The sequence below is a fragment of the Oncorhynchus mykiss genome, chromosome 12, assembly GCF_057628025.1.
Source record: "Oncorhynchus mykiss isolate SJ-2025 chromosome 12, ASM5762802v1, whole genome shotgun sequence".
NCBI classification, from domain to species: domain Eukaryota; kingdom Metazoa; phylum Chordata; class Actinopteri; order Salmoniformes; family Salmonidae; genus Oncorhynchus; species Oncorhynchus mykiss.
This window is the reverse complement of record NC_143033.1, coordinates 94,687,910-94,710,056: the sequence shown is the minus strand read 5'-3', so window position 1 is coordinate 94,710,056 and position 22,147 is coordinate 94,687,910. Positions and strand designations below refer to the sequence as shown.

Below are 22,147 nucleotides of genomic sequence, written 5' to 3'. Positions count from 1 at the left end.
GAAATAACAAAACAAGTAATGGTACTGCTAGGCTTCCATCCAATTGGCGACCGATTTTCATGCAAATATTCTAAAATCTACATGAAGAAAATATGCGTATTTTTCCACCAGGGGTGTGTTTCCACCAGGGGTGTGTTTCCACCAGGGGTGTGTTTCCACCAGTGGTGTGTTTCCACCAGGGGTGTGTTTCCACCAGTGGTGTGTTTCCACCAGGGGTGTGTTTCCACCAGGGGTGTGTTTCCACCAGGGGTGTGTTTCCACCAGGGGTGTGTTTCCACCAGGGGTGTGTTTCCACCAGGGGTGTGTTTCCACCAGGGGTGTGTTTCCACCAGGGGTGTGTTCCCACCAGGGGTGTGTTCCCACCAGGGGTGTGTTTCCACCAGTGGTGTGTTTCCACCAGTGGTGTGTTTCCACCAGGGGTGTGTTTCCACCAGGGGTGTGTTTCCACCAGGGGTGTGTTTCCACCAGTGGTGTGTTTCCACCAGGGGTGTGTTTACACCAGTGGTGTGTTTCCATGGTGTGTTTCCACCAGGGGTGTGTTTCCACCAGGGGTGTGTTTCCACCAGGGGTGTGTTTCCACCAGGGGTGTGTTTCCACCAGAGGTGTGTTTCCATGGTGTGTTTCCACCAGGGGTGTGTTTCCACCAGGGGTGTGTTTCCACCAGGGGTGTGTTTCCACCAGGGGTGTGTTTCCACCAGTGGTGTGTTTCCACCAGTGGTGTGTTTCCACCAGGGGTGTGTTTCCACCAGGGGTGTGTTTCCACCAGGGGTGTGTTTCCACCAAACGGACTTGTTGAGGATAAAAATCAGTGCATGATGACGAAGTGCACACAAAATATACTTTTTCACTTAAGTTTTCACGTACCAAATAAAAATCTAAAGTTCAGTGTGTTTCCATTGCATTTTCAACTCTACCAATAGTTTTGTTATAAAAAAAAAAACTGTTGAGTAAAATAGCAAATTTGCCTAATCTGGTCTTGGTACATGCGCTCTAACCAACAGCTCACAGATACAGTGCGGATAGGCTCGTCTACATAATGAGATTATTATGGATAATAGCAAGAAAATGTGTATTTTTTAAATGGCAATCAAGTGTCGATCAACATGTCACCAGAATCAGACCCTGGAGATTTATTGGAAAGGAGCATCACGATCACTGTGCACTTTCATCACCCTGTGAAGTTCTTCATAAGTTAGGCCTATTTCATCTGTAGCCTAATAAACTGCTTATCATCGCGTGACTCAAGGTTTACTTCGATATGATTATTATATGAATATTTACCTTTAAAGGCGTTTCCATTGCCATTTCTCGCATAATTAATAAAAAAATGACACACGAAAGATCCCACCCCGTTGAACAAAGAAATGATATTTTGGCATTTATAAAATTGTACCTAAACTTCCTGTTTCCATCACAGATGTCGTGATTTTAAAAAAAAATCACGGTATGACCTTACTCACATAAAAACTGGGGATGGAAACGTCTTATATTATTTGTGACCTCAGACGTACTTTGAAACCTCAAAGGTACAATATCAAAGCGTTCTGAATTAGGAGTAGAACTTGGGAAGTAAATGTTCATAGTAAAAGACTCCAAAGCAACATGTTTTAGTTTAGTAAAGATAGAGATACTCAGGATGTCCCAGCAATCATTTGGGTTTTAAGGGCATCTTTCAACTTTCAGCACGTAAGTTTCTCTTTTGTAGTGCCATAATTGTTTTTACTACAGGTTCCTTGTGTGTACTGCAAGAGTTTGCTAGTAGTGCCTTTTCAGTCATAGGAAAATCCTCTCTAAATCAACTCTGATATCATTTAATTAAGATTGCCACGTTTTGTTTCTCAAACCTCCTTGAATACACTTTTTTTTAGTTGCTTTTTTACATGTGTACATATTTTTCTCATCCAAGTTCTTTAAAATGTTTATATGAATTTGACATGTGCCTTTTCTACTTCATAACCTGCTGAGCAATTGTTTCCAACATTTAGTATCACTGATATGAGTATGAAACTCAATATTGCAGTTCATGTACTTTTTGGTACACAGCTGCCACTTGTTTGTTCTGATGTGGATTTAAAAACAGGGAATAACAAAAATGTAGTTTTGCTTTGTTTGACTGGATATTGTTGTACTGTGTAGAATTGCTTGAATGGGGTTAGGCCCATTTTAAGTGCATTAATCTACAAACGGGATTGTTTTCAAATTGTCAAATGTATTCTTGCCGATTATGAGCGTGCAACCCTTGTTGTAACCTACCCAAATTGCATTGATTACAATAAAGGGACATATTGGAAACAATCAGTTTATATCATAAACATCACACAGTGTTATGTTGCTAAATGTCCCAAGGAAGGGGAATCTGCATAATTGAGGTCTGGACACATGAAAGGAAGATAAAACCCAGATATTAGCTACAGCTTATCTTATTGCTTTTGAGAAACTCTGCTTATCAACCTATGGATTCCTGGTGTTTTATCGTGTTGATGCTGGATAAGTAGTGTTCTTTAGAAAGCGAAGGGAAATAAATAGTTGAATTTAAGGCTAACTCTTATAGAGTTGTTGGAGCTCAAACCTTGAGCCCAATTCAGTCCGAACCGTACTGTGATGATGGCTCTATTTTCATTTCACACTGCAACTGTGGTGAATGTGTTACTGAACCAGTTCAGTTCAGCTCGGTTGGGCTCAGTAGTGTGAAAAAGGAATTGTGTTCACTACTTCAAAAAAAGCGTAGTTTTTTTTGTACTAACTTGCCTTCCTGCAAAAAGGACTTCATGAATTGACAATGGGATGGAAACGGTGTGAACTAACAGAATGGCACATTGGGACTAGTTTTGATGCCAAATAGAGATGTATGTTTGGCCTTATTTCCCCCTCTTTCATTTGCCCGGTCTTGTCGTGCACATTGATGACGGGTTGTTTCTATACTCACTAGTACAATATGTATGCGGTATGTATACATTTTGCACAAAGCACTCACTCTGTATGTACATATGCATTTTGTATTATTTATACAGGTGCCATTGTTGAAGGGTTGAGGAATACATGGAAGGTTAGATAAACGTTAGAACACTGTTACAATTACGTCCAAATGTCGTGTTTGCCTGCATGTATAGTATGTGTGTGTACCTACACTGTACGAATGTTTGTGTACCTGTATGATTGTGGGAGAGGGATGCTCTAACTTACCCCAGTAGGCCTAGGATTGTGTGCTGCCTGAACTTGTCCATTTCTTTCCACCTCAGTATGTCAAAGTCAATTTACATTTGAGTAATTTAGCAGACACTCTGATCCAGAGCATTTTTTTCCATACTGGTCCCCCATGGGAATCGAACACACAACTTGCCATTGCAAGCACCATGCTCAACCAACTGAGCCACATGGGACACTGACAAGGACCTATAAGGACATTTTCCTGCCACCACTACTTCTATATGGGCCTAGGCGACAGATCTCTCCATCCTAAGGGATCCCATGGTATTCCCCCATGAGTAGCCTGGTCGGTCTCAGATTGGTTTGTGCTGTTGGCAGCTCCTATGGTCAATGTAACAGCAAACAATGACCGTAGGAGTTGTCGAGACAGTGCAAACAGATCTGGGACCAGGCTACATCATCAACACCCTGCAAGGTAAAATCACACTGCTAGATTTCTGTTTTCAGACCCTGTTTCATATAAGCCTACGTATAGTTGTGGCTGGTAGATCTTTGGCCTCCCTCCCACTGTATTTTATATAGCCTATAGCCTAGCTGCATTTTTGGAGGGGTCTGCAAATGAAGGTAAAAAAAAGAAGAATAAAGATTTGTTTGGATGGTTCTGTTTGCATTGCTTGATATTTACCCATTATTACAACTTTTGATGATGCATTTACAATTGACATGTAAACTTGTGTTGCTTGGCTCCTTAAATTGATACAAATGTAGTTGACTAGATGAGTGGACAAGGGTGAAGTGCCCCAAAATGGTCTTATGAGCGTTGGTGACTTGGTGACGCATGATACACAATGTATATGGGGGGCTGCACAATAACTGCTCACTTGTACATTGTTCTGTAACACTTTAGGTTAGAAAGTGCTTTGACAGCTACTTCATTTTTTGGGTTATTCCACCCCTAGAGGCTTGTTGATGTACGTCCACATGACGCACGGCAGGGCATAGGTTTGCGTAGGGCGTGATTGCACAGCCCCTCCCCCCCCCACAGTCGAGCTAGAAAGAAAAAAACTTTTTGTATCGGAGGAATCAACAGCCGCCATCTTGACGCGGCTCAGAATCAGGATTTTGGGAGAGCATTATTTTTTAGACCGAAACGAGCCATTTAGACCGTGCTCAAACGGCTTTATTCTGCAGAAAATCGAAGTCTTTATTCCTTCGGAGAGAATTGTTGAGAAAAAACGAGGATTGGATCAGTTTTTGTCGTCTAGAGAGCCCCTCGTATATTTGATTTCCCCTTCAGAGAGCGCCGCTTCTCCGTATCTCCGTTCCGAGACGATGCATTTATCGAGAGACAGTATCGAGAAAAATACATCGGCGCATACAAAATATTTTTGGAAATTTCTTGTCTTTATTGGAGGCGAAAATTGAATTTAAGGCTGTTCATTTGGACCAGGAAAAGGCGCTTATTTAAAGATGCCCATCTAGGGATTTATGGAGAAGGGGACTTGAATCCACACTATATACTTTTTTTTGCTACTATTTTAATTTATTTTTCGTGAACCGAAATATTTTTTGGCCATAATTATTAACGATAATTATGTGGGTGTTGGGTGTTGGATTATCATGGGGTGATTGTCAGCGGCGAAGCGTGGCGCTGTTGCCTTTATTTTGAAACATTCTACTCGGCTGACTAGTGCAAGCATTTTTCTATCTTGCCAGCTAGTTGGTTAAATACGTGGGGTGTGAGTAAGAAAGAAGATTGTTGCCATTAAAAAAAAACTAGCTGGAAGGAGTCGAATTTCATTTTGCATCATTATTTAGTGATCATTCTTACCGATCAGAATGGCTGAGAATTTGCTGGACGTCGGACCTCCCAACGCAAAGCGACCGAAACTCAATTCACCTGCGCTTTCAGCGTCAGATGGTACAGGTAAGCACCAAGTAGGGCCTATTTGGTCGTCAGTCTATTGATAAAAAAAAATATGCTAACAGTGCATGAGTTATTTTAGTGATAATGAAAACGGTACTTTTATGTTTTGTCTGGTGTTGACTGCGTTCGCTCGTGCACAATGTTCCTCACTTGGAACTTTCATATGTCAGCTCTCGAGCTTTGCAGTCTAGTTGCTCGTGGTATTAAATTGTCACACCCGACTGTCACTGAATCTACAGTCACCCGTCTCTAGTAGCCAATCCCCCGCTGCTCTCTTCTCGACTTGCCCATATGCCTTGGTAGTAAAGTCAGTCTACTGGCGGTGTTGGTATTGCACCATGTGCTGATGTGTCTGTCGCTCCTTCTCGGTTTACTAGCTACGCCTCTAAAAACTTGTCACCCCTATGTTCCGGATAATGTCATTGTGGTGGAGTGAGTTGGAGACTTGTGATATAGCCGCCGCGTCTGTTCAAAAGAAAATTGCAACCTGTTTAATTTGGTTAATTTCAACACTGATAGACACTTGTTAACCTACCGGTATAGGACTATTGTATGAGCACAGACAACAGAAGTGTCAACATTAACTTGAAAGTAAGTTATATAAATGTTCATATAGTGAAACCGATAGCAAATACTTGGACGCTGCCCTTGAAGTTTATGGACAGGTCTCCTGTGCTCATAAACCTAGCCTCCCAGACAATAACAATAGTCTACCACAGTGCTGCCTTGGTTGGTTTTTATCAGAGAGAGAACATTAAGCCTAAACCTAACCTCGGGGTCTACCACCACACTGTACCCACCCAAACACTCAGGAAACAACAGGTGGTGCACCCCCCTATCCACATTGATGGGACCGCAGTGGAGAAGGTTGAAAGCTTCATGTTCCTTGGCGTACACATCACTGACAAACTGAAATGGACTACCCACACAGACAGTGTGGTGAAGAAGGCGCAACCGAGCCTCTTCAACCTCATCCTGAAGAAATTTGGCTTGGCACCTAAAACCCTCAACTTTTGCAGATGCACAATTGGGAGCATTCTGTTGGGCTGCATCACCGCCTGGTACAGCAATTGCACGCCCGCAACCGCAAGGCTCTCCAGAAGGTGGTGCGGTCTGCATAACGCATCACCGGGGGCAAACTACCTGCCCTCCAGGACACCTACAGCACCCGATGTCACAGGAAGGCCAAAAAGATCATTAAGGACAACAACCACCCGAGCCACTGTCTGTTCACTCCGCTATCATCCAGAAGGCGAGGTCAGTACAGGTGCATCAAAGCTGTTTTTCAGTGTCTCGGTCCCAGCTATCTCAAGGCCATCATACTGCTGAACAGCAATCACTAGCACATTAGAGGCTGCTGCCTATAGACATAGACCAGAAATGACTGGCCACTTTAATAAATGGAACACTGGTGACTTTGTTTACCTATCTGGCATTACTTCTCTCTTATGTATATACTGTATTCTATACTATTCTACTGTATTTTAGTCCATGCCGCTCTGACATCGCTCATCCATATATGTATATATTCTTAATTCCATTCCTTACTTTAGATTTGTCTATTGGATAAATGTTGATAAATTGTTCGATATTTCTTATTAGATGTTACTGCACTCTCGGAGCTAGAAGCGCAAGCATTTCGCTACACCCGCAATAACGTGTATGTGACCAATAAAATTTGATGTGATTTGAACCTGCACAACTTCCCCTGGCTCCTGGCCTCATATCGCTAGCCGCAGCCAGCATATCGTTTAACAGGGGTATTTAACAACCAGTCATATTTTATGCTAAACATTCTATGACGTTGCCGTGGCAGCTGCACCACTCCCTGCCTCCACGCACAAGAGCTAAGTGATTAGTGCTTTTAATGTCGGGCTCGGTTCAATTATTTAAAAAATGTTAACTTTTTTTGGTTTCCATTATTTATTTGACGATGCAATATGATGTAATACAAAATAAAACAACTAGGGCAGTCCCTGTCAAAATCTTTGTTGACAATAGTCACCTGTTCTTTCGACAAATCGATTGAAATGATAAAACATCCTATGTGTTTGAATCAAATCCATGATATGCACTGAGCTTGTCTTATGATTTAAGCGCACTGTTTGATGAAATAATTAAGACACAAAAATGACTAGAAGGAGTCCGACCGCAATAGATTTGCTTCTGCCAGTCCGGGCTCAGACTCTCTGCTCTGTGTTAAAGAAAAATGACAGCAAGTGACTGTGTGACCAGTACCGGTTGTTTCTCTCCTCCCTGCTGCAGCGACCACCACAGAACATCAGCAGTGTTGATTGCGCTGTCCGTGTGGCAGAAGCTGCAACATAATTACAGCGATTTCTGACTGAAAAGTTCTGTTACCGAAATCCCTCATTTGTTTAGTAAAAACATTCCCTCAACCCCTTGCTCTCTTTACAAGACATATTTATTCATCGCGTGCACTTGACCAATAGGGCCTGACCTATAGCATATCATTATCACATCAATTAATTGGTTATAACAAACTCGGAACACCGTAACACGATTGAGAGAGATGGATGCTGAGGACATGACAAACTCAAAACGGGGTAATGTTTACTGGTTACTTGGGAGGAAAAAGTCAGATTTGTGGAATAAATGTGACTAGTTGTGGAAAATACTGGAGATCAAGAAAAATTAGGTAAGGGGCAAGCACTGTGCATATTGTGTGTGCCAAACAGGTGCTGTTAGATGACAAAATCATTGTTCCAAATTGTAAAAAAATAACACAAAATAAATTATAAGCGCACAGGAGTCACTAGAGCGCGATGAGACAAGGATATCTCTACTGGCCAAACCCTCTCTAACCCGGACGACGCTGGTCCAATTGTGCATCGCCCCATGGGCCCCCCGGTCACGGCTGGCTGCGACAGAGCCTGGATTCGAACCCAGAATCTCTGGTGGGACAGCTAGTACTGCGATGCAGTGCCTTAGACCACTGCGCCACCCGGGAGACCCTCATTATAGGCCTATTTTAAGTTGGTTTCCGCTCCTCACTTTTCTTAGACAAGGCAAGACCTGTTTTCTCATCTCCAATATGCTGTTTAACTTTGCAATTATGCACACAGCAACATGGTCTTGGTGACTGTGCCAATTCGGCAGCACGCTGATTGATGTTTCAGAACCGCGGACAGCGATTATTATATCTCCAACGTGGGAGAGAGCGCAATAATGTTGCAATACTGTTCTGACTTAATATAATCGTATACCATTTCAGTAGCACATTTCTTGAAATGGACTGTGCCATCCCCACGGCCTCCACAATGGATCAGTCCACTCAATGCGAATCAGACAGGTGCATTTAAACTTTTTTTTTGTTGCTACTGCTCGACTAAAATCTCAGGGGACCAGCAGCCTAACAATCGACCAGTCGACTAAATGGGGTCAGCCTCATAAATGCACTATATTATGTGGGTTGACTGCTGTAACACAGAATATATTTTTTCATAGAAGTCCCATTATGGTGGTAACTGCCCAATACTGATTATCACCTATTAACCACCATGTATTACCATTACTGATTATCACCTATTAACCACCATGTATTACCATTACTGATTATCACCTATTAACCACCATGTATTACCATTACTGATTATCACCTATTAACCACCATGTATTACCATTACTGATTATCACCTATTAACCACCATGTATTACCATTACTGATTATCACCTATTAACCACCATGTATTACCATTACTGTACAATATTTCAGTTGTCTATATTACATTTGTTTATTTGATGACTTTATTATTTCATTCCAAGTCATCTCATCTCTATAGAGCTGCTGTTAATGCTGCTGCCTGTTGGTAGTGCTGAGCAAAAACAATCTTCAGTTTGTAAACGACTAATTGACCGACGTGTTCAAGTATTGTTTTTAATTCAATTTTTTGTTCTGTTTTTTTGTGAACTAATTTCGCACATTGCACAGTTTCTCTAGAGATAAATCAGATCAAGCCTGAACTGTGTTATGTAGTAGGGAGTTGTAATTTCCAATTAGGCCAATATTCTATGTAGTTTGGTGCATAAAATGTTCTAATTAACTACAATGGCCATAATCCATTGCGCATCTACTTGTCCGGTCTGTGTTTTACGCCTGCTATGGAAGAGAGAGAAGAATGCACAATGGTGAGGTGATATAGAGAACAGCTGTTGCTTCACAAGGTATATCTATCTACCTGAACATGCATGATTGACGGGATTGATAGATGGTATTTAGCAGTCATCAAAATATGCCTGATTTACTTTGAAGAACTACTAAAATAGTGATTTTGACAGTCAGCATAGGCAGCAGCTCTATAGAGATGAGATGACTTGGAATGAAATAATAAAGTCATCAAATAAACAAATGTAATATAGACAACTGAAATATTTTAAATGAATGTGAATAAATTATGGTAAAAATGTAATGGGCACTCACTACCATCATGGGACTTATTTATTTATATAAATAAAAGTATGCCGACCGATGTCAAAAAGCAGTAATCACTCAGTACTACCTGTTGAAAACTTCAACTCTATTACATTGCACTGTTCAGGCTTGATCTGATTTATCTCTGCAGAAACTGCACATCGAGCTCACTGAAAACCCCAGAAATGTAACCGATGTTGGTCAATTAGTTTTAAAATGAAAAAAAAATAACCAACATTTCGGTTCATCTCTCAGCACTACCACACACACACACACACACACACACCCCTATGCTGCACATCTGTCCTGAAGTGTGTGGAGTGTGTGGTTGCCTGTACTACACACTGGCTAAATTATATCCTGATAAGTTGAATTGACCCTATGTGGTGGTGTTAACCCCAATCAGGACTTACTTACACCAGTGTGTCCCCAAATGGTGGGTTTGGGGGGCTTCCTGGGTCAAGCAGTTTATAGAACATTGTTTTATTGATTTGGTGGCTCCTAAATAAATGATTGTCACACTCACAACCCCAAAAAGTTAATGTTCCATTGTATTGTCCGGTAGCTCTGATGAAACGTGGTTAGGCTACCCATGCCTGCCTGGAAGAGAAGTCAGCTTTAAACCCCTGCTACATGTTGAGTTGTTCCCAGGGGCGTGGCTGACTGCCTCAGAACCAGCTGCTGGTGTCTGAAGTCAAAGCCAAGACTAGAGAGTAGCCTAAATGGAGGCCGGGAGTCTACGGGAGGGCTGCAAAGTTCAGAGGGCAATCTATAACCTTCAGTGCTATCAGATTATCTTGTATTTAACCTGTCGCTGTAAAATGCACTTTAAATAATGTGCCTTAACCTGAGTGCTATCTGACTTTAGTGAGGGCGCTTTGTTTTTATCTCTGTATTGTATATAACAATGCAATGTGTACGTCCATTGTAGAGTTGTGGTAGTGAATTGCGTTCGGGGTTCATTGTACAGTCGGTAGTGAATGAATGTTTCCATTGTGCAACTGTGAATTCTCCACCACTATCAAACGTTGGGGGAAAAATGCAAACATCTCAAATGAGGCCAAGTTGGGTATTACAGACACCGCAACCTACTCTTTATTCTCAGTCAAGGAAAGTGTTTAAATCCTTCAATGTATCCATTGCCCAATGTCCACCTCTGTACCGGACGTACAGAGAGACGACAAGGCAGATGATTGTCTGTCAACTGGGTTACGTTTGAGTGTTTTGCTGCGGAAAACAAAATCAAGCATTTCTTATTGCAGGTCATTATTTCTTAACCTGTCTAGGCCAACAGCCAATGAAATTGCAGGGCGCCAAATACAAATCAACAGAAATCAACAACAACAAAAAAATCTAAATTCTCAAACATACAAGTATTAGGCACCATTTTAAAGATAAAATTCTCGTTAATCCATCCAGTGTCTGATTTAAAAAATGCATAAATAGAGAAAATTAATCACTAACCTTTGATCTTCATCAGATGACACTCATAGAACTACATGTTACACAATACATGTATGTTTTGTTTGTTAAAGTTCATATTTATATCCTAAAATCTTATTTTACACTGGCGTGTTACGTTCAGTAGTTCCAAAACATGCAGTGATATTGCAGAGCGCCACATGAATTCACAGAAACACTCATAATAAATGTTGATGAAAATACAACTATTATACATGGAACTTTAGATACACTTCTCCTTAATGCAACCGCTCTGTCAGATTTTTTAAAAACTTTACGGAAAAAGCATAGTCTGAGAACAGTGCTCAAAGTCCAAACCAGCCAGAGAAATATCCGCCATGTTGGGTAGTCAACATTATTCATAAATAGCATTATAAATATTCACTTACCTTTGATCTTCATCAGAATTCAGTCCCAGGAATCCCAGTTCCACAATAAATGCTTGTTTTGTTCGATAATGTCCATTTATGTCCAATAGCTTCTTTTGTTAGGGCGTTTGGTAAACAAATCCAAAAGAGAGATCTGGTCCATTCAGACGAAATGTTCAAAAAGTTATTACAGGTCAAAGAAACTTGTCAAACTAAGTCTAGAATCAATCTTTAGGATGTTTTTATCATAAAAGTTCAATAATGTTCCAACTGGAGAATTCCATTGTCTGTAGAAAAGCAATGGAAAGACAGCTACCTCTCTACCTCTCATTAGAAAGTGTGTGACTGAGAACGAGGCTGTAGGTAGACCCCTTAGTCAAACAGCTCCCATCCGGCCCCCCTTCCCAGCCTGAAACAACGTTCTAAAGACAGTTTACATCTAGTGGAAGCCTTAGGAGGTGCAAAATAACCCATATCCCACTGTGTATTCGATAGGGGTGAGTTCAAAAACGACAAACCTCAGATTTCCCACTTCCTGTTTGGATTTTTTCAGTTTTTTGCCTGCCATATGAGTTATGTTATACTCACAGACATCATTCAAACAGTTTTAGAAACTTCAGAGTGTTTTCTATCCAATACTAATAATAATATGCATATATTAGCATCTGGGACTGAGTAGGAGGCAGTTCCCTCTGGGCATGCTATTCATCCAAAAGTGAAAATGCTGCCCACTATCCCAAATAATTTATTAACTTGTTTGGCTAGGGACAACATCCGCTGAGCGCCAAATTCAAAAATATTTTTTAGAAATATTTAACTTTCATATATTCACAAGTGTAATACACCAAATGAAAGCTTAACTTCTTGTTAATCTACCCATCTTGTCTGATTTCAAAAAGGCTTTACAGCGAAAGCACACCATATGATTGTTAGGTCAGAGCCTTGTCACAAAAACACTCAGCCATTTTCCAGCCAAAGAGAGGAGTCACAAAAAGCAGAAATAGAGATGGAATTGTATCACTAACCTTTGATGAAATTCATCAGATGGCACTCATAGGACTTCATGTTACACAATACATATATGTTTTGTTTGATAAAGTTTATATCCAAAAATCTGTTTACATTCAGTAATGTTTTGCTTCCAAAACATCCAGTGATTTTGCAGAGAGCCACATCGACTGATAAAAGATACAAGTATTATGCAGAATTATAGATATACTTCTCCGCAACCGCTGTGTCATATTTCAAAAAAGCTTTACAGATACAAGCCATACAGATACCCGCCATGTTGTGGAGTCAGAAATAGCGTTATAAATATTCACTTACCTTTGATCTTCATCAGAATACACTCCCAGGAATCCCAGTTCCACAATAAATGTTTTTGTTTGATGCAGTCCATAATTTATGTCCAAATACCTCCTTTTGTTGACACGTTTAGTTAACAAATCCAAACTCATGAGGCAAGTTCAGGCGAAAGTTCAATAAGTTATATTACAGTTCGTAGAAACATGTCAAACGATGTATAGAATCAATCTTTAGGATGTATTTAACATAAATCTTCAATAATGTTCCAACAGGAGAATTCCTTCGTCTTTAGAAATGCAATGGAATGCAGGTCGCTCTCACGGGCGCACACGCGATCAGCTCATGGCATTCTGCCAGACCTCTGGTTGAAACAACTCTCATTCTCTCCTCCTTCACAGTAGAAGCCTCAAACAATGTTCTAAAGGCTGTTGACATCTAGTGGAAGATGCAGGAAGTGCAATATGACCCCATAGACTCTGTATATTCGATAGGCAATGAGTTGAAAAACTACAATCCTCAGATTTCCCACTTCCTGGTTGGATTTTTGTCAGGTTTTCACCTGCCATATGAGTTATGTTATACTCACAGACGTCATTCAAACAGTTTTAGAAACGTCAGAGTGTTTTCTATCCAAATCTACTAATACTATGCATATATTAGCTTCTGGGCCTGAGTAGCAGGAAGTTTACTCTGGGCACGCTTTTCATCCAAACGTGAAAATGCTGTCCCCTATCCCAAACAGGTTTTAAGTGCAGGGAGTCCCTCTTTTGTTTTGTCCGTTTTCTTCCATTTGGTGCCAAATTAATATGACCCGGTTTACAAACAGCTATTTGGTTCTGTCCTGGGTTGTAGTCTTCCCCACTGACAGGCCGGGGTCCTTTGCAGCCCTAGCTCATCTTTCACTGGGGTGAAGAGCTGTCGCTGGGCAGTAAGGCACAATGACCCTCACTCTGCTGCCTCTTTAGAGAGGGCTGCCAGGCCAGATGCTCTCTTTCTCAGTGTACACACTAATGCACATCTTACACACACACACACCCCTCTAATGAACTGCCCAGCTGATACAACCACACACACAAATCCTCTGATAGCCCAGCACTACACTCACTCACCAACTTCTCAACGATACATGGCATAGTGTGCCACAGACCTGCTTTCCTTTGAAGTTGTGAAGCGGCACGGGGTCCTGAGTACACTGAGAAGATTTAGAGCCACAGATTGCAGATGGCAGCGGAGACAAAATAGGGTTTTGTTTGACTTGAAAAAGCCCAATTCCCAGAAATTCCTCAAGCAGACCTGTGAAAAGAGCAGATTCCTCTCCCCACTCCCACTCACTCCTCGCTCCCACTCAGCCCTGGAGAAAATTATGCTGGGAGGGTTATGAGGAGAGAGTAAGAGACTGCTCTCTCTTGAAAGTGTTGAAGAGGAATAGACAACCTGTATGAATGGATGTGTGAATTTGTGATGGATGTTGCCTTAGGTTTTGACTTCCTGATGAGCTTTCTAGCCTGTCAAAAACACCATCTAGCTAGACTGTGTCCAACACTCTGGATCTTTATTTGTTTAGAAAACTATCAATGCTGAATCGCTTTTTCCTGCTTAGCCACAAATGAAACCATACACCTTCTTTCTCCCAATTTTCAATGTCCTGATTTAGCCTATAGCAGTGGTTCTCAATCCTGGTCCTGGGGACCCAAAGGGGTGCAGAACATTGTTTTTGTTGTCCTCTCACTACACTTAATTTAAAATCATCAAATCCTGATGGTGAGTTGATGATTTGAATCAGGTGAGTCGTGCTAGGGCAAAAACAAAAAATGTGCATCCCTATGGGTTCCCCAGGACCAGGATTGAGAACCACTGGCCTAAAGGAAATGGATTCACTGCATAAACGCATAGTGTGTGTTGTCATGTGTTTGGCTGGCTCAAGTCATGTTTTTGAGGCCCGTTATTACTGTGGTAGACCGCAAACGCACGCTTTGCTCTCCCCCCAGCCCTTCAGAGCACCTTACAGCCTGTCAGCCAGTGTAGGCTGTCCCGGGTTTGATGTGTTAACCTCGCTAGGGTATGTGGGACGCTAGTGTACCACCTGGCCAACATCCAGTGAGATTGCAGAGCACCAAATTCAAATACAGAAATACTCATTATAAAAATTCTGAAAACAAAACATATTTTACATAGGTTTAAAGATTAACTTCTTGTGAATCCAACCACGGTGTCAGATTTAAAAAATGCTTTACGGCGAAAGCATACCTTACGATTATTTGAGAGCATAGCCCAGTAGACAAATCATTACAAACAGTAACCAGCCAAGCAGAAGAGTTCAACTCAGAAATAGAGATACAATTAATTCCTTACCTTTGATCTTCATATGGTTGCACTCAGAAGACATTCATTTACTTAATAAATATTCATTTTGTTCGATAGTCTCTTTATATCCAAAAACGTCAGTTTTGTTGGCGTTTTGTTCAGTAATCCACAGGCTCAAACGCAGTCAAAACAGGCAGACAAAAAATCCAAATTGTATCCGTAAAGTTCATAGAAACATGTCAAACGATGTTTATTTTCAATCCTCAGGTTGTTTTTAGCCTAAATGATCTATAATATTTCAACCGGACAATAACGTCGTCAATATAAAAGGTAAACAAGAAATGCACTCTCTCGGGATTGCGCATGAAAAAGCTCTGACACATCAGGGTCCGCTCATTCAGACTGGTCTTACTCCCTCATTTATCAGAATACAAGCCTGAAACAATTTCTAAAGACTTGACATCTAGTGGAAGGCATAGGAACTGCAATTTGAGTCCTAAGCCAATGGATACTGTAATGGCATTGAATAGAAAACTACAAAACCAAAATAACTTCCTGAATTAATTTTTGTAAGGTTTTCGCCTGCCAAATCAGTTCTGTTATACTTTACTCCCAGACACTATTTTAACAGTTTTGGAAACTTTAGTGTTTTCTATCTAAATCTACCAGTTGTATGCATATCATATCTTCTGGGCCCGAGTAGCAGACCGTTTAATTTGGGCATGCTTTTCATCCAAACTTCCGTATGCTGCCCCCTACTCTAGAGAAGTTAATGTGTGACAGATTATGCCGTGTATGTTTGATCCATGGATGCCAGCCAATGTCTGTTTGTTTTGATCTGTACGCCAGTGGTTCTGTTCACTGTGTGTTAATGCCCGTCTTGAGAAATTGGCTCCAGACAAGTATTCTTCAGGCACATTGCTTACCTAGTGGGTGTTCTCCTCCGCCTGGGCTCGGTGAATGGGCACCAACCCCTGGGTGGGTGAGCATTATTCCACCCATGTTAGCATTAGTGTACATACAGCCAAGCGTAAAAACACTGCCTTCAGTTCCACCCGCTTCAGGGGGAACGGTCCCGGGCAGTGCGCTCGCTGTGCGGGTTAATGTATCTGCTGAAGTGGAACTGATTAGAATGGGATGGAGGGGTGTGTGGGGTGAAGGGGGCACTACTGCAGATGTCCCCTCAAAATAGTAGTGGGACCAACGGAGCCCTGCTGCACAGTATGGGTGTAGGTATCCAGATTTTACATACCTTTTTTTTAATACAGTATTACCAGCTGTGCTATTTCCCAAGCTAGCCACCTTTAGATACCAAGTTAGCAAACCAATTGAATAGTTAGAGAAAATGTGTATTCTCCATCTTAGATAACTTATAGATAACTTAAGATACTCAATTGACAAACAGAAGGGGCTGCATTCAGTTTAAGAAATCTGCATTTTCAAAAGGGACCATAAAATCTGAATTTTAAAGCATTTCACCTGTGTTTTTATATTGAAAGCCAAGTGTTTTTTTTTGTATTATCAATAGAGCGATAAGGGGTGGGCAACTACTTTTTCTAAACACAAAATACATTAGTGCCACACATTTGACTGAAAATACTTTATCAGATGACAACAGAACTGCAATGCTATTTTCTTAGCGATCAAATTTATTTATAAAGCCCTTCATACATCAGCTGATGTCACAAAGTGCTGTACAGAAACCCAGCCTTAAACCCCAAACAGCAAGCAATACAGGTGTAGAAGCACAGCGGCTCGGAAAAACTCCCTAGAAAGGCCAGAACCTAGGAAGAAACCTGGAGGTACCAGGCTATGAGGGGTGGCCAGTCCTCTTCTGGCTGGGCCGGGTGGAGATTAAAGCAGTACATGGCCAAGATGTTCAAATGTTCATAGATGACCAGCAGAGTCAAATAATAATAATCACAGTGGTTGTAGAGGGTGCAACAGGTCAGCACCTCAGGAGTAAATGTCAGTTGGCTTTTCATAGCCAATCATTCAGAGTATCTCTACCGCTCCTGCTGTCTCTAGAGAGTTGAAACGTCCGGTGAACAGGTCAGGGTTCCATAGCCGCAGGCAGCACAGTTGAAACTGGAGCAGCAGCACGGCCAGGTGGACTGGGGACAGCAAGGAGTCATCAGGCCAGGTAGTCCTGAGGCATGGTCCTAGGGCTCAGGTCCTCCGAGAGAAAGAAAGAAAGAGAGAATTAGAGGGAGCATACTTAAATTCACACAGGTCACCGGATAAGACAGGAGAAATACTCCAGATATAACAGACTGACCCTAGCCCGCTACACATAAACTACTGCAGCATGAATACTGGAGGTTGAGACAGGAGGAGTCGGGAGACATTGTGGCACTGTCCAACGATACCCCCAGACAGGGCCAAACAGGCAGGATATAACCCCACCCACTTTGCCAAAGCACAGCCCCCACACCACTAGTGGGATATCTTCAACCACCAATTTACTGTCCTGAGACGGTAGCACACAAACTTCAGTAAATGAGCTAGTTTAGAATGTAAATGCTTTGTACTTTTTGCAATAATGATGGGTGGCCACATATTTCTAATGTCTATCATAGAAAAAATGTAGCCAGCTACATTTCCTGATGTTTTGTCTGAAGTTAATCTAGCATTTTAACATTATCCCGAAAAGTATCAGACAAGTAGCCTACACATCAGTCAGAGTTATCTGGTGATCTAATGATGGACGCAAAGATATTTCCTTCGAGTGGAGAAGTGCAACTGAAGCATGAAATTAGTCCTTTTACATTCATGATTTGGTGTGAGCCCTGGCTAAAGCTAAGAATTTACAATAAGAATAATTTTAGAACTGCGTCTAGCAAGATATTTCTTTCTGCATTTTATTTTCCCCTTTCTGGCCGAATCCTGGATCAACTTTACCCCAGATTAGTAGTGAATTTATCACGTTTACTGTTACGTTTGCTCCATGTGCTCTTTGTGACTGGCTCAATTATATTTTTGTGTGCTTAAGATCATACCGTTGGTATACTGCCCAAGCCTTATCCTCACCTCTATCCTCCTTACCCCTCATCTCTTCCTCTGCCTCCCCACATTACCTCTCCACCCCACCACTCCCCCCCCCCTGTTCTCCTCTGAACACTCTTGGTCTGCAGGGTGCTAATACTCTCTGATGTGAAACAGGCAGGATTTTGTCGATCAGCGTGGGCATTTTTCATTTAAACCTCTGAGTCTGTCTGTTAAAGGGCTGCGGGAGAAAAAAAACGGTCACCTCTCCAGCTCTGCAGCTCAGACCTCTCAAAGACTGCTTAGTTTAACCCTGTCTCAGATTGTTCTCCCCTCATTTTTCTTGAATGGCTGGCTGTTTGTTCATAATGGCGATTCAGCAAATGGATTGCAGTGCGCCACTAATTCTCCACATCTTGAAGTCATCACACCTCAGTCTTATAAAGCGTAGTATTACAGTTTTTACACCACAGTCTCTCTCAAATCAAAGCCGAACAAACCCCCCTCCATTATTGTATTTTTGGAATTAAATGTGATTTTAAAGCATACCAGACTGATGAGGTGTAGGTGTCCTGTTAAATTAGCTCTCATCTCACAGTGCGTGTGCGCGGTGTTGTCTTTTAGCTGACACAAATATCCCAGTGTCTCTGAGATTCTGACCATTGTAGCTGGTGATTGATTTGTTACTTGTCAGATGCATGGAAGAAATATACAAATTAAATCAATGACCATCAAATGTTATTGGTCACATACACATGGTTAGCAGATGTTAATGCGAGTGTAGCGAAATGCTTGTGCTTCTAGTTCCGACAGTGCAGAAACTTCTAACAAGTAATCTAACAATTCCACAACTAACTAATACACAAATCTAAAGGGATGGAATAAGCATATGTACATTTAAATATATGGATGATCAATGACCGAGCGACATAGGCAAGATGCAGTAGATGGTATAAAATACAGTATATACATATGAGATGAGTGATGTACGATGTGTAAACATTAACTTCTTACAGATGCAATCCAGTGAAAGTGCAGGGAGCCAAATTCAAAGAGAAATCCCATAATTAAAATTCCTCAAACATACAAGTATTATACACCATTTTAAAGAAACTTCTTGTTAACCTGTTGCGACTCTAGGGGCAGTATTTTCATTTTTGAAAAAAATTACGGGAAAAATTACGGGAAAAAAAAACGGGATATTTTGTCAGGACAAGATGCTAGAATATGCATATAATTGACAGCTTTGGATAGAAAACACTCTAACGTTTCCAAAACTGTAAAGATATTGTCTGTGAGTATAACAGAACTGATGTTGCAGGCGAAAGCCTGAGAAATTCAATCCGGAAGTGCCCCATATTTTGAAAGCGCTGTCCCCATTGAGCTGTGAATGTGCTATGAACCAGCTTACGCTTTCTACGTATTCCCTAAGATGTCTACAGCATTGTGACGTAGTTTTACGCATTTATGTTGAAGAATACCCGTAGGGGGCTATATTGCGCAAGTGGTCACATGATGCTCCCGGAGAAAATGTTGCGTGAAGTACAGAGGTAGCCATTATTCCAATCGCTTCTACTGAGAAACCAATTGTCCCGGTGGATATATTATTGAATAGATATTTGAAAAACACCTTGAGAATTGATTCTAAACAACATTTGCCATGTTTCTGTCGATATTATGGAGCTAATTTGGAATATTTTTTCTGAGTTGTCGTGACCGCAATTTCCAGTCTATTTCTCAGCCAAATGTGAAGAACAAACGGAGCTATTTCGCCTACAAAAATTATATTTTGGGAAAAAATTAACTTTGGCTATCTACCTGGGAGTCTTGTGAGTGAAAACATCCGAAGTTCATCGAAGGTGAACGATTTTATTTGATTGCTTTTCTGATTTTTGCTTCCAAAACATCCGGTGATTTTGCCGACACCCACATCAATTTACAGAAATACTCATCATAGATGTTTTGAAAATACAAGCGTTATACATGGAATTAAAGATGTACTTCTCCTTAATGCAATCGCTGTGTCAGATTTCAAAAAAGCTTTACGGAAAAAGCACACCATGCAATAATCTGAGTACAGCGCTCAGACACCAAAACAAGCCATGTTGTAGAGTCAACAGAAGTCAGAAATATCCTTCTAAATATTCACTTACCTTTGATGATCATCAGAATGCACTCCCAGGAATTCCAGTTCCACAATAAATGTTTGTTTTTGTTCGATAAAGTCCATTTATGTCCAAATACCTCCTTTTGTTCGCGCGTTTAGTTCACAAATCCAAATTCATGAGGTTGCAGGCACACTTAGTCCAGACAAAAAAAATACAGTTCGTAGAAACATGTCAAACAATGTATAGAATCAATCTTTAAGATGTTTTTAACATAAATCTTCAATATAATTCCAACCGGACAATTCCTTTGTCTTTAGAAATGAAAAGGAACGCAGCTAACTCTCACGGGCGCATGTGAGACTGAGCTCATGGCATTCTGCCAGACACCTGACTCAAGCAGCTCTTATTCTCTCCCCCTTCACAGTAGAAGCCTGAAACAAGGTTCTAAAGACTGTTGACATCTAGTGGAAGCCTTAGGAAGTGCAATCGTACCATATTTCCACTGTAAGTTGGATAGGCAAATACTTAACCTAAAACCTCAGATTTCCCACTTCCTGGTTGGATTGTTTCTCAGGTTTTTGCCTGCCATATGAGTTGTGTTATACTCACAGACATCATTCAAACAGTTTTAGAAACTTCACGTGTTTTCTATCCAAATCTACATATAATATGAATATATCATATCTTCTGGGCCTGAGTAGCAGGCAGTTTACTCTGGGCACCTTACTCACCCAAGCTACTCAATACTGCCCCCCATCCATAAGAAGTTAAAGAGGAATTATTTAAAGTGACTTGTGATCCATTTATTAAAGTGGCCAATTATTCGTGTCTGTATGTAGGCAGCAGCCTCTTAGTTAGTGATTGCTGTTTAGCTGTCTGATGGCCTTGAGAGATGCTGTTTTTCAGTCTCTTGGGTCCCAGCTTTGATGCACCTGTACTGATCTCTCCTTCTGGATGGTAGTGGGGTGAACGGGCAGCGGCTCAGGTGGTTGTTGTCCTTGATGATCTTTTTGGCCTTCCTGTGACATCGGGTGCTGTAGGTGTCCTGGAGGGCAGGTAGTTTGCCCCCGGTGATGCGTTGTGTGAACCCCATCACCCTCTGGAGAGCCGTGCGGTTGAGGGTCGTGCAGTTGCCGTACCAGGCGGTGATGCAGCCCGACAGGATGCTCTCGATTGTGCATCTGTAAAAGTTTGAGGGTTTTAGGTGCCAAGCCAAATTTCTTCAGCCTCATGAGGTTGAAGAGGCTCTGTTGCGCCGCCTTCACCACACTATGTGGGTGGACCATTTCAGTTTGTCCGTGATGTGTACGCCGAGAAACTTAACTTTCCACCTTCTCCACTGATGTCCCGTCGATGTGGATGGGGGGTACTCCCTCTGCTGTTTCCTGAAGTCCATGATCATCTCCTTTTGTTGACGAGTGAGAGGTTATTTTCCTGGCACCACACTCCGAGTTCCCTCACCACCTCCCTGTAGGCTGTCTCGTCGTTGTTGATCAAGCCCACTACTGTTGTGTCGTCTAGAAACTTGATGATTGAGTTGGAGGCGTGCATGGCCACGCAGTCATGGGTGAACAGGGAGTACAGGAGGGGACTGAGCATGCACCCTTGTGGGGCCCCATTGTTGAGGATCACCGGAGTGGTGATGTTGTTTCCTACCTTCGCCACCTCGGGGCAGCCTGTCAAGTTCAGGACCCAATTACACAGGGCGGGTTTGAGACCCAGGGCCTCAAGCTTATGCACTTGAAGGACACTATGGTGTTGAATGCTGGTCAAATCAGGTGGTTTTTATTTGCATTAGTCTTAAACTTGAATATGGATGTCCTGCCTTTTCAATTTGGTGCAAAAGAATTTAACAAATATAAGTTTACATTAGGCAAAAGTTTATTATATATTTTTCTTAAGAGTCTTGGCCCACTGTTTACTCTCTGAGCTAGGCTAGCTAAGAGCGGTGTATGGTTGAGGTATTGGTAACACATGTCACTAACTGCAGTGTTTATCCCCCCTTGCCTGGTAACCTTTGGAGAGAAGCATGTGTGTGTGTACGCCTGTGTGTGAAGGCGAGGTCTTACCTAGGCTTGGAGACTCACTTTGCTCTGTCCCCTTTGACCGA

At 41.6% G+C, this 22,147-nt stretch overlaps 1 protein-coding gene across 4 annotated transcripts in view; it reads left to right on the top strand.

Annotated features, from left to right (window-relative positions):
• The first annotated feature begins 4,172 nt into the window (after nucleotides 1-4,172).
• The window catches only part of LOC110485267 (CREB-binding protein), a 94,243-nt gene continuing 76,268 nt past the window's right edge, over nucleotides 4,173-22,147 (top strand). For 3 of the 4 annotated variants that reach the window (XM_090194250.1, XM_090194248.1, XM_090194247.1), the window contains exon 1: nucleotides 4,195-5,074. In XM_090194250.1, the coding sequence (XP_090050376.1) occupies nucleotides 4,987-5,074 (88 nt within the window). In that variant the 5' untranslated portion in view covers nucleotides 4,195-4,986. Of the gene's footprint in view, nucleotides 5,075-22,147 lie in introns of all 4 variants that reach the window. The other variant, XM_090194249.1, reaches the window with a different exon arrangement.